General features: G+C 47.2%; 1 protein-coding gene across 3 annotated transcripts in view; it reads left to right on the top strand.

Moving 5' to 3' along the window:
• The window catches only part of PLEKHD1 (pleckstrin homology and coiled-coil domain containing D1), a 36,242-nt gene that overhangs the window by 9,699 nt on the left and 10,875 nt on the right, over nucleotides 1-15,668 (top strand). For all 3 annotated transcript variants that reach the window (XM_040601334.1, XM_040601335.1, XM_040601336.1), the window contains exons 2-6: nucleotides 5,612-5,705; nucleotides 6,645-6,734; nucleotides 7,256-7,332; nucleotides 11,558-11,649; nucleotides 14,495-14,547. In XM_040601334.1, the coding sequence (XP_040457268.1) occupies nucleotides 5,612-5,705; nucleotides 6,645-6,734; nucleotides 7,256-7,332; nucleotides 11,558-11,649; nucleotides 14,495-14,547 (406 nt within the window). The remainder of the gene's footprint in view (nucleotides 1-5,611; nucleotides 5,706-6,644; nucleotides 6,735-7,255; nucleotides 7,333-11,557; nucleotides 11,650-14,494; nucleotides 14,548-15,668) is intronic.

Below are 15,668 nucleotides of genomic sequence, written 5' to 3'. Positions count from 1 at the left end.
TATCCCTCCAAGAGAAGAAGTTCTATTTCCAACGTGAATTTTTTTCCCTTGTAAAGTGATATACTTCCAAGAGAGACACTTCTGAGTTTACTGGAGGTTTTGACCAGTCTAAGCTTGGGTCACTGCTGGAGTGGCTTTGGAAAGTCATGTTCTTAGTCCTTGACTTATGGTGCTCTTCTGGCCACCAAACTGCACCCCATTTTTCCTTCTAATTAACAACAAACAGTTTAGTTTCTTCCCTACTACAAAAGTTGTACTGGTAACAGCATCAGCCTCACACGGAGTCTGGAGTGAAGCGGACAAGGTACGTACCTGCCCTGGATGTGGCGTGGAGGGAGCACGGTAGCTTTGCAGGTAGGAAGTGACACATCCTTCTCTACTGAGAACAATCCCAGCCCCATATAGAAATGCCAGGCTCTAAGCTGACCGTGACCATTCAGGTGTGAGACTTTGGGGCTAAGTGGGACAGTTCAAGGAGGCCATCTGCTCAGTGGTCAGCCAGAGCCAGAAGAGCAAGGTGGAACATGAGGAATTGAATAAAGTAGAAAAAAAACCAACCCACAAAATATGCTTATACCTCAGAGTAAATCCATCAGAGATGCCAGGTTGCTGCTGGAAGGAGGGAAACAGCCCAGTTAAGAGAGAAACTTCTTTCTTGGACCAGTCCTGGCTGTGGCACTGCAAAGCACGCACGTAACGTTGTTTTCCAGCAGAGTGGCTACCAGTGGTCGCTGGATGTGGTCACAGGACAGATGGAAAGGATAATTGGTTAGGACTGTTTTTCCACTCTGAAAGAACTCGAGAGCACGCAGCTGCAGGGCGGTGTGTGTGGCACAGGGGCAGCGAGAGCTGCGAGTCGAGCAGACCGTGTGCTTCCTTCTTGTCCTTGTGAGCTTCCCACTTGGTCGCTGTCAGGAAGCATCCACCTCTTCCCACTCCTGCCCGGCTGGAGACCAACTGCTAGGTGCCGGGGCAGGAGACAGGCAGGCAAGCCTGGAGCTGTCAGGAGAGGACGAGTAAGGGACAGGTACTGCAGTCTCTGAGCTGACATGCTGATAAAGAGCATTTGCCCGTTGTTTTCCTGAGCTGTCCCCAAGGAGAAAGAAGTGAGCTCACCTAGCAGCTGGGATTTGCTGCCTGTTCTCCTGGACTGGTGCCCGGAAAACCACTGTTGGAAGGAAGGACCAGTGAGACTGCTGCAGTTTTACGGTGTAAATACTTAATATGGGCTATTGTCACTTCAAAAACTTTTACGAAGTTTTAGTTAGTTTTAATCTCCTTAGCCCTCTGACACAGAGCGCACTTTATCCCCAGCAATCAGGTATCTCTACCTCTCCAGTATAAACCTGTTGTGTCTAATCCCGGCAGATCACATCTCTGGCTTTCCATCCAAGTCATTCTCTAGCTGTTCCTCTGCTCTTTCCATTTAATTACAGTGTGGTTTCAGTGGTTTCTTAGTGCAGGATCTAGTGACAGGGGATGGGTGACCCAAAGGAGTTGACGCATGAATGGCTCTTGTATTACTGGTGCTGCACGTGGAGGGTGTGTGGTTGTACCAGGTCTTCTCACCTCTCTCATCCTCAGTGCTTCTCCCCAGGCTCTTTGAATGCCACTCTGTTTTTAAATCTCTTTTTTTTTCGGTTCTTGTTTGGATTCAAAGTCTTTCCCTGCTTTTCCAGCACTCCCTTTTTCTTCTGCTGGCCCATCTGTGCCTAATTTCAGATAGGTGTCCAGCCCCACTGTCCCAGTCCTAACTGGGTGTCTCTCTCCATTTTCCCTTGGGCATTTTTTCCCTTTCTGCTCTTACTCATCTGGCTGCTGCTTCGAACTTCAACTTGCTTTTGAGTCTCGCAACTCTACTCCTTCACTTCATTCCTTTTTCCACTGTGCTGCATCAAACACCCTTGTATTGTAGTATGGAGACTTTGTACTGAAAGTCAAAGTGAAAGCAGTGATCTTGGCTGTTTAGGTCTTGCCTTCCAGGTAAGAATAGATGAGGGAATATGAGCTGAGCATAAATATGTTATGTCCGTCAGCTAACTAGACTTTCAATGGTTTTCCTTCATAATTTGCTGTGGAGTTTTGTTGTTATTTTTTCAATTCTTATTTTGTGCATTTTTCATTCCAAATCCCCACAGATTCTCTCCGTATCTGTGAGGTCAGGGATCTAAAATTTCATTAATCTGCCAGAGGCACATCAATTCTCAGAGATCTGTGCTGTGCTTTGTTCTTGTTTTTGTTTTGGTTTGTTTTCCACTGGAGTGTAATCTATAATATGGGGATTATCAAGAGAACTGAGCAGACAAAAATGTATGTACGAAACAAACTAAAGCCTGGCTTTAACTGGGTGTTAACATTTAGATTAAAAATCACACATAGTTAAAGATCAGTATCTTTACCTGTCCTACAAATGTTTCTTAAGGATGTTCAGACTGAAAAGGCTGTTAAAAGTGACGAATAGCCTTTCTCCATTTCACGTGGTGTGTGTTTTTTCCTTAGTTTCATATTTGTGCCCACAGTATCTGGTTCACTCTGGCCCACTGGACCAAGCCCAGGCCATAGACCAGGCAGGATTGTTCTTTAAAGATGTTATTTCTGTACTTATTGTGCAGATGAGGTAACACATCCCTCTTAAAAAAAAAAAAAAAAAAAAAAAAAAAGTCCTTGTTGAACTAAGCATTAGAGACACAAAGTGAAGATGCATCTACTCTGAAGGAAACTTTTTTACAGAGTCAGTGATCAGAGGTGGGAGGAAAAATGAAACAGCACAAGGCTGCTGCTCACAGAAGTGATGTGGATAGGAGGAACCAGAAACAAGACCTGTCTGCTCTGTGGAGGTCTCTGATGTTTGCCTTGCCAGCCTGCTGCAGGGGCCACGGCTGCCTTTGCCATTAATGCAGATGTATCTGAAAATATATCAATCCTTGTTTCACACAGAGGTGAGACCTTGATGAATCCACTCTATCAGTTAACATGTCCCACAGAGATGTCCCTAATACATCTGGTAAATGGGCTAGTGTCTCAAAGCTGTGTGAGTAGTACAGCCCCTCACCTTCTCTGCTTCTTCCCATCCCTGACTACTGTCATGAGGAAACTGTTCTGATCCCTGACCTGTGATGCTGGTGATTTAGGATGGATGTTCCCATCACGGGGAAAGCAAGTTGGGCCCATGGGCTGTCCATCTCCCTATCCATCTTAGGTACCTCTTAGAATCATACAGAGAGGGCATGAGCAGCCAGCACAGGTGGGGTCAGCATTGCTTTGCCAGCTGAGGGGACATTAGATGCAGCTCCTCTGGGAGGTGCACTGGGACACGAGCTCAGGCTGGAAGGGAGATGGTCCCCTGGGTGGAAGGTAGAAGGTGAACTGTTCCTACTCAGATAGCTTTCTGGACAGGCTGCAGTGCAAATGAGCACCTTTTTGTCCTCTAGCAACTAAATGACCCCAGTGCAGAAGACTGATTTTTGCATCGAGTCATGCTGTTCTGCTTAGAGAGGCTTTGCCAGGCTGTGGTCAGGAACAAGAGGCAAGGTTAGGCAGTCAACCATGATGTTCCTGGAGTATCAAATGGGAAGACAGTGTCCTGCTGAGGAAGCAAGCTGGCTGCTTCTCCCCACCTCTGATGTCAACTTGAACAAGTACAGAGGAGTGGGAAAGGAGAAGAAAAAATTTGGTGCACAATAGTGGCCGCTGGTGTTTGTACATTCTAAAGATTTCTGGATGTAAATACGCGCATGTTCAATGACTGTCAATTTTAAGCATTTTGGAGCAGGCACACAGTAGGTCCAGAGCTCAGACTTGCTGCAGGCACTCAGAAGTTTAGCTTTGTTCTGTGTTTTTTGGCCCCTCTGTGAGCCCACGGCTCATGTTTCTATGGCACATGGCAATTTCATCTGTGTTGCCAGAGGCACAGCAGAAAAGAAAGAAGTAGGAGCTGGTGGAAGCGGTAAAGCTTTCTGCCAAGTATAGTAATGATGATGATGACTAATATAATATATTATAATTATATATATTATAAGGATAATTCTCTGCCAGCTTTTTGACTCCTTTTTTTTTTTTTTTTTAGCTTTAGGAACCAAGCTGGTTACCAAATTGCTGTGCTTGTCTGTGCTGGAGGCAGCGCTTGGCTCCATCGGACAGGCTCTCTGCTCCAGGAGAGGGCTGGGGTGGAGGTATTACAATTGCTCCTGCAGATCAGACCTCTCAGCCCATAGCCCACCGCTAACAGTGGCTTCAGAGGAGGGTGCAGGAATCCCCAGGTTGCACAACTGGAAAGTGCTGCCCAGGAAAGGCTCTTCCTGATCCCTTTCAGTGGAGGCTTTCTGCCCAGAAGCAGGAAGGTTTCCCTGGTGTGTTCTCATTCCTCACAGAAATGCCTTATCCTTTCCAGATTCCTCATGAGCTGTGGTCCTTGAGACCACCTGAAAATTATACATACAGCAGTGTTTTGTGCAGTGTAAAAAGGCATTCTTTATTAATTTTTAGCTTATTGCCTTTCACTTTCTTTCCAAATCCCTCTTTTCTCATATCAGAAAATATGTACAGAGCAGTGCAATATATTTTCGTTGTCATTTACTCCTTTGAAACTTCCCTACTAAACTTGTCCCCATTTTTTCAGCTGCTCTTCAGTATCTTTGAGTGCTGCAGAGATTCAGGCCGAGTTTAAGCTGTAACAGATCTCTCTCTTCTGTACCACTGCCTGCAGGGTAGTGCGACCTTAATTTTTGAAGAGAAGAGGGACTCTCCCAGGGGCATTTTGAACTTGCAAATAAGCTAAAAGTGGCACTCCTTTAATCACGGTTTTGAGGACAAGCTCCAGTAAATTAAAGGCATGTTTTACAGAAGCTGTGGTATTTTGTGGCTACTATGCAGTGTTCATCAGAGCATACCTTAGGTTAACTGAGCAGAACAAGGCACATTTTAGTGTGATGCATATATGAAAAAAAATATTCAATTTCCTTTGTGTTTACAAAGGTCATTGACAGGAGACTTTGCCAAGAACTCTGCTTAACAATACCTCTAAACTTTATTTCTGCTTCTGAGTGTTCTCGTGGCCAATTTTTTGCCTTGAGAGTCCTTGGGGGATGCCAGCCTGTGACTCTCCCTGCCATATGACTTGGTGTTACAGTGGAAACACTTGCCTTCTGGCTTATGCTGAGGTGCGAGGAAAGAGGGACTGCAAAAAAAAGCTTGTAGCTGCTCTTAGCCCGTGTGAGAGGGACCCTTAAAAAAAGAAGCTGCTCTCTTTCCAATACATTGAATCCAACACTTGGACTAGGTAGAGCGTGCACAGGTCAAGATGCTGAAGGCTTTGGCTGTGCTTGGACACAGACTCACCACCCCATTCCCCCGTGAGTAAATGGTGCTATAGTTTGCCTTCCAGACTGGTGTGTGCGTGTTGTGGTAAACTGCAAGCACAAAGCACTTGTGCTTAAATCCGAGTGCCAAGTTCTAGCTCTGGGCTGTGACCAGAAGTGAGGCACCTCACCTTACTATTCCCCTCTAATCCTAAACTCTGCTGCTCAGAGAGCAGCTTTAGTTAGGTGGAGATATTCTTGTGCTGTGAACTGCAGCCTCTGTACTAGCAGAACTTATTTCATTTCTCTTAAAGGTTCTTCATCATTAAGGAAAGTTTCCTGCTCTACTATGCTGAGAGTGAGAAGAGAAATTTTGAAAGCAATAAATACTTCAATATCCACCCCAAGGTGAGCAGTGTTTGCATGGGAGAGGGCATTATTCTGTTCCTAGCTCCCCGCCTCCAGGGGCCCAGCAAGTGAAGAAGAGGTAGGTCACAAACTGCACAGATCCAGGGAAGCCTCAAATAAGAACAAGAACAATTTCAGTACCTCTTCAGGCTCCTTAATGATTCAGAAGGTACATTAATATTTTTTTTTTTACCGGTTAGTATACGGACTCCCTTGTTTTCATGATCTTCTAAATCAACTAACCTCGTGGCTACGAGAATAGTGTTGGCAAAGCCAGTGGTGGGGCTAACAGCATTGGTTGCTGCTTGTTCCTAACCTGTACTTGCACTTGTAAGCTGTTACAGCCAGCCCCTGCTAACCCAGGTGCCCTCAGCCATGAGAAGCAGCCTCCATAGCTCTGCTGCCAGGAGCTCGCACAGTGGAGACCCTGTACTCCAAGTCTGCTTTTATCCTCTGCTCACTGGAGGCTGATGAAGCGTGTGTACTTCCAAAGGTACTGACTTCACCCAGCCTGGTTAGGGGCAGCTGGCCACCCATCCACCCCCATGCAGCACATGTAGGGTGTTGACCTACTGGTGGTGACTTTCATGGATGCACAACTTCCTTCATGGTACCAGACGGTGAATCTCCAATGTCTGCCCTGTTGGGAGACTATCTCTTCTTTAATAAGGGGTCCAACTTCCATGTTCCAGCTAGCAGCCTGCCCTCCAAGCTGAATGCAGAAGAGTCACATTTACCCCGTTTCAGACACCACTTGGTGTTCTCCTGGTGGTGGTGGTAGTCCTGCTGCTTTTCAGGAACTGTTTGTATTGCCCCTCCTAGCATAGCCAAGGCAGGGCAGGAGTCCACAAGTGACCAAGGGTGAAAGCTCAGCTCCTCGTTGGGTAATGGTTATATTTGACTTTGCTGACTGATTGGAGCACTCTGGTTTATCCCCAGGGTGTCATACCCCTGGGAGGCTGCATCGTGGAGCCCAGAGAAGAGCCCAATATGCCTTATGCCATAAGGATCTCGCATGAAGACTTCCATGTAAGTAGACTTCTTTTCCTCTCAGAAAAACCCAAACACCACAAAACACTTTACTGCTGATGAGCAGAGCTGGATTGGCAGTCCTCCCCACCCCACCAGGTTATGCCCACTGTCTCTGGGCAGACTATCCTGAGAGAGGGTGTCTTAGCATCCCGAGACCTCTCAAGGCTTTGCTGCTGTTCCTGCTTTGACAACCAACAAGGAAACTTGTTTGTTCTGGCAGCAGGTCTTATGACACTAACAGACCAGTAGACAGATATTCAGGAGCCCTGGAACTCACGTTGCCCTATCACTTTATTCCTACCATGACTGCTTGTTGTGCACATCTTTTTCCAATGTGTGGTAGGCTTGGGTCATGTTTGCTCCCACACGGTGCCTCCTGCGGAGGTGGCAGCCTGCAGTGGGCTCTCCTCCTGCCATAGCTGTGCTAGCTGTGTCCAGTTTGTGCCTCCAGTACACAGAGGTGTGAGGCACCAGCCTCTCTAATCCCAGTTTTTTTCCCCTTCCCTCCCCTCTTCTAGGGTAACATTGTTCTAGCAGCTGAATCAGAGTTTGAGCAGGCTCAGTGGCTGGAGATGCTACAGGAGTCTGGAAAAGTGTAAGCTTCTTTCTATTCCTTATTCTCTTTGATCTGCTCCATAGATGTGTAAAGGATAAAGAGGCAGAAGCCTGGCTAGGACGACTATGGGGAGGCAGACAAGCTCCCCAAGACTAGCAAGACCTTCACTTGCCTCCTGGACCAATTCTTTCCCTAAATGCAAATGCCCTAAAGCTAACACAAAGCTTCCTACCCCGGTGTGCCGTGCCGTACACGGTATGACTCTTTGTTAACAATCCCGGGCTGCTATCTGTCAAATGCTGACACACCAAGTGGCATCTGCTGTCCTTCTCTCTTGCCTCAGAGAGGTGGGACCTGGGACTGAACGGGAGGTCTCCTGGTCCATTTTGTCTGGGAAGCAAAGTGCGTGGGCTTGACAAAGGTGGGGGTCAGAATACCTCCCTACACTGCAAATATATGAATTTGGGGTAAGGTAAGAGCAGGACAGGCCACGCACAAAGCTAGTGAGCAGCTGTCCATGCGGATCTATGTGCTGCTGCTGAGCAGGGACCTCACCAGCCCCTCTCTGCTCCCCTGAGCAGTACTGGTCATGCCGAGATGTCGGTGACTGCCCTGCAGCAATCGTGTGGCTGTGGCGTGTGCATCCCTTCCGCCTGGGCGCTCAGGCCGTGCTGCAGCAAGGCTTGGCCTCTCAAGACAGTTTAATTCTGAAATACGGAGCCAGGCTAAATCCCCGGGGAAGAGGTGTTAGCAAAGCATTTCCAGCCCACTGACAGGGGTGAGAGGATTTGATCACTGCATGTGTAAAACACTGCGTTCACAGCCCGCTGACAGCTCTGGAGGGGTTAGCAGTTTGTCGGCCACCAGCTCTGCAATCCCTCAGCACGCAGGAGCCTGACAGTACAGTGAGCAGCCGTCCTGCAAAACCACAGCAGGTTCCTCTCAGAGGGTGCAGGAAGAGGTAACACTTAAACAGGGATTTGATTTCCCCAAGCCAGGTAGGAACTTCCAGGGCCTGCAGAGCAGAGCCTACTACTCAGCTACAAGGCTTGAAGCAATGAGGCTTTGCTCTGCCCTTCCTTCTGCACTACCATGTGTTTATGTGGTCTCTTGCGACTGCAGGGATAAAAGCCACTCTTTCAGACAAGTTTAATTTGTGATACCAGTGTGTGCACGGTAAAGGCAGTGTCTCAGCTGATTCCAATGCTGCAAGGCTGAAAACGTCCATTTGCAATGAAAGGGGAATGCAGTGATACGGTGGATCAGCCCAAGCCAAGCTCTGCACTGCTGCTTCGGTGCTGGAGCAAGCTGCTGGCTCCATGGTACTGCATGAACTGCAACACAAAGCTGTCCATTAATGCTTCATGAGCCCCAGGGGGCACAAGACCCAAGGCAGAGTCCTGTCACCCACTCGGCACAAGCAGGCTTGGACACTGCAGTGGAGGAGGGACCCAGATTTAGCCCTTAGGTAATTCAAAGTTTTTTGTTCAATAGCACAGGTCTGCACTCATCTTCACCAATTCACTCGACTGTTGCAGAGGACAATAATCTGGGGGCCAAATTGATCTTTCAGGTGTGTATGGGATGGAAGGAGTGTAGCTGCATAGCTTAGGAGAGGTCTCACAAGCAAGCCCTGTGTGGCTGCTTCACAGAGCCAGCATTTTCTTTAGTCCTTGCTTCTATATTCCAGCACCAGTGTTTAAAACGGGAGCTAGACAGTGGCTACTATCATACAGCAGACTACGTGCACCTAGCTGAAATCTGCCTGAGACCCCTTCCCTTCCCTTCCTGCTTCTGTTCTTGCATCAGAGGAGGGGAGCAATGCAGCCTCAGCGCCGGCCGAATCAGTGCTGATGATAAGCCTGTGTGTGAGGAAAAGCACAGGTTGTGTGATTCATGTCAGCAGGGTCAGGCTGGGAGCTAGGTAGCAGCCAGAAAGGCACAGCCTGGGCCAGTAAACTGATCTGCAACAAATAGGAAAGCTAGAAGTACACAGCTGAAATCTTCTAGGTAAGCTGCTTTAGTGCCCTGTTGTTTCTAGATGGAGGTTGTGCTGCTGATGGAACTGCAGCACTTAGAGTTTGTGATCATCCTACAGCCTCTCTAATTATTTAAAACCAACCAAAGGAAAAAAACCCCAAACAACAAAACCATCCTCAAAAACCCCACAAAACCTACAAATTCCAAAACATCCAAACCCCCACAACCCCATAGACTGAGGTTTTGTTAAATAAGGGAAAGAGGGGAAACTGAACCAGGATGGGAAGCATCCTCTATCCTCTTTCCTTTGTTTCAATTTTGTCTACTGCTTCTTTAAATCTGGGGTTAGGTGGTGTGTGTGTGCCTGCACAACTGCTTGTTACCTCCACCATCACAGTCTGCGCAGTGATGCCTTCAGCCCTTCGCGCTATTCCAAGCCTTCTGTGGCTTGATAGGGAAACCACTTATCCACTGTGGAGGGGGAGCTGATGGCCTCTCCACCCTTCTAACATGTTGTGGCTTGGACTTATCACACTTCCCAGATCTTGAAAGCTTTTTGGAAATAGCAGAGCCCTGACTCCCAGCTGGCCAGGCTCTTTTTCCACCCAGAGAGGCTTTTGCTGCTGGTGGTGGGCGGGGAGGAAAGGGGTACACATACACTCTCTATATCCATAGCAGCATTCCTTGCACTGGTTAAAAGTAGACTTGGTGGGCAATGGGGAAAAAACCCCAAGTAACACAGTACGTACATCCTGTGGACCATGAAGTGCCCCCCTGCCCCACCTTGAGCTGTTTGCTGTTGGTTTCTCTGGCATTAGATTCATCCTGTATCGGAGAATGTTAGTGGAAAAATACATTCACACCCACATGTTCTCACTCAGGATTAAGATGTCTACCTGTGGGCAAAACATCACCTTTTTAATTATCGTTCTAATTTCCTCTGCACTTTAGAAATATCCTAGATGCTCATTAGCTGGAAAGAAACCCAGCTGTCTGCAAAGAGCACAAGGCAGTGCTTGGGCTGCTGGAGCTGTTTGTTGCCTGGTCCCTGCAGTGATGTGTTTTTAATAATTTGTCTGGCTTTTGTAAGAGGCGAAGTACAGGTTGCCTTGAAATTGTTTTATAAGATGTTGCTAACTGAACAGTTTCCCAAAAGCTACAATTTCAAATGACTCACAAAGAGGCCTGGTACAGGAAGGCTTATAGTTATTTAATGTTAATATGCTCCCTTAGGATTTAACAAAGATGGCAAAATTGCTGGGCAGCAATTGCTGTTCCTGTATGTGCATCTACATAAATAGACTGGCATGAATTTTACATATGCATTTTATGTAAGTATTTTTTTCTAATGGAACATGAATAGAAGCGAGCAGCAAACTCCATTTCTGGTTCTGTTTTTGATTTGTGTGTCCTTGTCCTTGGTATTTAGTATCTGTATTAAAGCCTACCCCGTCCATCAGCTCAATCAGTAATGGGCATCTGCTCCACAGGCCTTTTTCACAGCTTTAATTAATGTGTTCAAGAGACCTTGAGATCCTCTGACCAATGGTCCTGCAATAATAGCACAAGGTATTCTTTGAATATGCCTGCTTTCTTTAACTTTCCCAATTTGCCAGCATCTTGCCTGGGTTTTATCTTCATTGTTTTTACAGGGAAAGACACTTAACTCTGTGTGGGGCCAGACAGTAAATCCTAGTGGCTTACAAGTTTGGCAGAGGAGGGAATGACTGGTTCCAGGATGGGTGATGGATACCAGAAAGGCTGAAGATAGAAGGCTGTGGGAAGGAGTCAATAACCAGTTAATGTTTGAAGGGGAAGAGTGGCTACAGCAGCAAAATACTAGAAAGGCTGCAGAGGGCAATGTCGCTGGCAGTGGGAAATTCTGAAGTCTGTCAGGATCCATGTGATGGGTTCCAGGTAGATCCTGTTGCAGTTGGAGGCTGTGCATGTGCTGGGTTGCTTTGGAGAGCCCTTAAGACTAAGCTCAGTGCAGAAATCTCCAAAACACTGGAAAAAAGAAGTTTGAATAGCTGTGCGGTGTTGACGTACTGCTCGTGTATTAAAAAAAAAAAAAAAGAAAGAAAGAAAGAAAAAGAAAAAAATTACTGAATGTCAAGGAAATTTCTCCAGTTCATTTGTGGACAAAAATCTAAAGACTCACTGTCCTAACTGATGAGAGTTTGTGTGTTCGAATTCCTTCTGTAGACTGCTAGGCTGAGTTCCCTGCCTCACTCTGTGGGACCCTTAGCTCTCTTACGGTCTGCTTTGTGTCTGCTCTCCCTAGGACCTGGAAGAATGCCCAGCTGGGAGAAGCCATGATCGAGAGCCTGGAAGCCCAAGGACTGCAGCTGGCCAAGGAGAAACAGGAATACTTAGGTAGGAAATGCTTACTTCCAAAAGCTTTGAAGCCCCAAAATAGCCATTTTGCTTTTCTGGAGTTGTCAGTGTGGTTGAGCCAAGCAGCTACAGATTTTTGCTGTTGGCTTTTACTGGATGAAGCTTTTGAGTAGTCAACAGCAGAAATTCAGGTTTGAAGGGAGTCAAAACACATTAAGGATCTGGATGTCTGTGTGGAGCATGGAAGGAAGAACATGCTTTGGCCAGCATGCTGCAGTCCTGCAGCTCCCGATGGCTGGACTGCACAGCTGCTGTCCCTGAGAAGTCTGGACGTGCTGATTTCAGCTCCTCACCAGGCTAACAGCCAATACCTTTGAGTCTCTGAATCACACAGGACTGGCATTTGAAGCTGATCAGCTTCTCATGCACGGGTTTTCCTTCTCTAGCTGCTTTTGTTGTGTCTTTCTTGGTCGTTGTCTGCATTTCCTCACGCTGTTCATATTGGAAGTGAGAGCATTTACATGGGCTTGTTTGAGGTGTCTAATGGCAGTGGCTAATTTGTCATTGCTCTCTTCATGGATCCTGGAGAGCAGCTGCTCCAGGTGAACATAGGATAATTTAGGTTGGAAGAGACATCTGGAGGTTCTGCAGTCCAATCCCCTACTTGGAAACCAGCCTTTGGATGGCAGTACCTTGGGTGCTCTGGCTTGGGAGGTCCAGCTGCCTCTTCCCCACATTGCCCATAGCAGGAACCAATGGAGAGCAGCTTTTTTAACCCAGATGTCTCTTAAGTTAGAGCATTCCCCAAGCTGTAAGACTCCTTCTGACCTGGGGGCTGCTAGTCAGGTGTGAGCCCAGTGACTTGTCTGGACAGTCATCTGCTTCAGACAAGCTAGCAGCAACTTTGGGTGCTTCAGGTTAGTGACACCTTCAGCAGGGGCTCGTAGTATCTAGTCCTAATCATCAAGCTACTGAGGGATCTTGAAGAGCTTTTTGCATTTCTGCATCTGTGCTGATCAAGGGGTGATCTCAGTATATGGTCTCACATGTAACAGTGATCGTAATTCAAGTATGGAGGCATGTTCATTCTGGCCGTCTAACTGCCACTCACACATGTGAGCTGATGGATGGGCTTGTGTGTGAGGCAGGGAGGGAGGGATGGTCCCACACCTGACAAAGGGATAATGGGCAGTGCTGAGAGGAGGACCTGGAGAAACAGGAGGAAAATTAGAAACAGGAAAGTTTTGTCAAAATGTTATCTTGCAGCTATGAGAGCAGACTAAAGAGCCTAAGAGACTAAAGAGGGCCACAGTGTGATAAAAGACAAGGTGATGGAGAAATAGAGGAATGCATGTTCTGTAGCAAACAGGAGACATTTGGAATATAAAATATATATTTCATTAAGTTCTTTGGTCCATGACAAAAACATTCAGAGCTCATCAATTGTCACAGCTGGTTACTTCCTTTTGACAGCAGTTGCCTCTTTCTTCCTATATAACTGCTGAGGCAGTATATAGAACTGCCTCACTAGTCTTACCTTCAGTGACCTGCGTCCATCCTGTAGTTAAGCTCTGAGGTCAGGCGCTGCTCCGGGCAGCAGGTCAAGGCTCTCTGGAGGAAGCAAACACTGCTCTGGGGAATTCCCTGAACCCTCACAAGTTACATTCCAGCTGCCCCTCACCCAGCTTATCCCCGATGCTAACCCCCAGGTTTCTCTCTAAGGCAGGGACTTTGCAGAAGCCCATCAAGCCCTGGGCTTGGCCCCCGCAAGGAGGAGCAGAAAAGGGAAGGTGGGAGAGCCTCTATGCAATTGCAGTGCAGCTCTGCTGGGTCCTGGCAAGGAGGAAGAGGGCGATAGCAGGAGGGAAAGGCAGCAGTGGTGGTCAGCAGAGCTTTAGCAATACAATTGCTAAATAATTGCTCTGGCACCAGGAGCCCTGCTCTAGGCAGAAGGTAGAGGTCTGCATTCCTCTGCCAGCAGCAGTAATCTCTTCAGGTCCCAGTACAAAGGAAACCAGTAGCATCCTCCTTGTCAGATACGTGGAAGTCTTAACTATACAGTGCTACAGTGAACCTGCCCCTGCTCGCACTGCAGCTGGGTGCCAGAGCCGAGAGCTAAACCCCAGGCTTAACTGTGAAGAATTTGTTTCTGTCTAGTTTCCTGTAAGCATGACTAAATGCTGCCTAAGGCAGAGCCTCTGCTTAAGGCTAGAACATAGCACAGGGTAGGTGCATCAGGTCACAGTGTGAAGAGCAGAGCAGAGTCTCTGGCAGGCATGTGTCCTCAGTAGACAAGAGCAACTGATGTTGGGGGGAACCATTCTTAACAGCTGAAAGTTTTGTGGCTAAGTTAGGGGATTGATTTCCGAGCTTGGCTGGGACACCCCAAAGTGACAGTGGGGGGCCAGCAGCGATGCCCCGGGGGCTGAAGGAGAGGGCAATGAGCTAGGCAGGTAGGGATGAGGCACTGAGCTGCAGGAGAACTCACTGCTGCTGCACAGGGTGCGACCCTGTGCACCCACTTAACCTTTCTGTGCCATTGCTTCCTCGTGTGTGAAGCAGAGAGAAGAATATTCTCCTCACTCGGCTCGAGGGTTGTGAAGGTTAGTTCATCAATGCTCTTTAAGAACATTGAGATGAAACCTTAGAAGGAGTACACAGCAATACAGTGGTATAGTTTATGAAGCTATTTGGCAGAAGGGAAATTACAGAACACCCCATTAGTGTCATCTCAGCCTTTGGAGACTTCTGGACAGATACACACGAGGCAGTAGGGAACACTGTATTTTCAAGCTTCAAACAGTCAGTGTTTCACGCTAATAAATATCCCCTGGATATAAATTGCTTTTGTCCGCATTTGGCCTTTCTCTGTGTGTGTTTCCAGATAAGCTAATGGAAGAAACAGAAGAGCTGTGTCTGCAGAGGGAGCAAAAGGAGGTGAGTGTTCATCACAAGCCAATTTTCTTCAGCTTCCATGTGGCAGGAGTGGTAGGTTGGGAGTTGTTGGTTTGAAGGCATGTCAGGGTTCAGGGAGGGAGGCTGTGGAGTCAAGAGTCTCCAGCCTCTTGGGAGTGGGAATCTGGGCCCTGTGGATGAAGAGAGGAATCTAAGAGCCATGCCATGGGGTGGGTCCTGGAGGTGTATCCCTGTCCCCCTTCCCAGGCACTTCCCATGCAGCATGCTCCAGGGTAGAAGATCAGACTAAATACATATTCACTGGATTGAATTATACACTTGTTATTTGGCAGATTCAGGAAGACTGTGGCAATCAACTTGTCTGCTTATTTGCTTTCTAACTGTGGAAACAGACGTTTGTTCTAGTGCAGAGATACCATTGTGAGAAACAAGGAGCAGCAAAAAGCAATGTAGTTTGCTCTTTGGGCACAATATTGATGAGGAGAATAATAAACATCGCATTAGGGAAAACTCAAGACAGCATGCCCTTAGATGTTACTATTGCACCTTAATTTATCAAGTTTGCTATTGTTTTCCAAACTATTCCTAACTTATTTGCTTAATATAATAAAGTAGCTCGTTCTCATATTTACACCAAATCTATACCAGTTTTTATAGCGCCATCATAAAGTTATTGCAAGACAACTTTGCAAATGGGTTGTCCTATTATATAGTAGGAAAGCCTGCATGGGTGTAGACCATCACATTACAAACTTCTGCATGCTCTTTTTTCCAGTTAATCCAAAATTACTGTCACCTTTCTTTAGCAAAAGATGGCAATGCTGACCTAGGCTTCTCAGGCCGATGTTTTTCTGGTGTACCTTTCTGGAAAGCCATGTCCAAAGGTGGCTTGGACGCTCCTTTAGGGCTAAGCTACTTCTGCCTTTGCAGGGAGACATCCTTTTCTGGTGAGGTAGCCTGCTGCACACCTCACAGCCCTGCGGAGGCAAATGCCCTTTTCTAAAGTCCAGGACTCCCGGAACAAATCCCTGCTCTTACAAAGCCATGCACGGTATCTTCATTGCTCACAAAGAGCAGATGGGGCCAGGTTAGTCTGAAGGAGTTTGGTGCTGATGAAGGAATGAGTGTATAGCTCACCGAGC

This window comes from Falco naumanni, chromosome 7, assembly GCF_017639655.2.
Source record: "Falco naumanni isolate bFalNau1 chromosome 7, bFalNau1.pat, whole genome shotgun sequence".
Taxonomy (NCBI): Eukaryota; Metazoa; Chordata; class Aves; order Falconiformes; family Falconidae; genus Falco; species Falco naumanni.
This window is presented reverse-complemented; position numbering and strand designations above follow the sequence as displayed.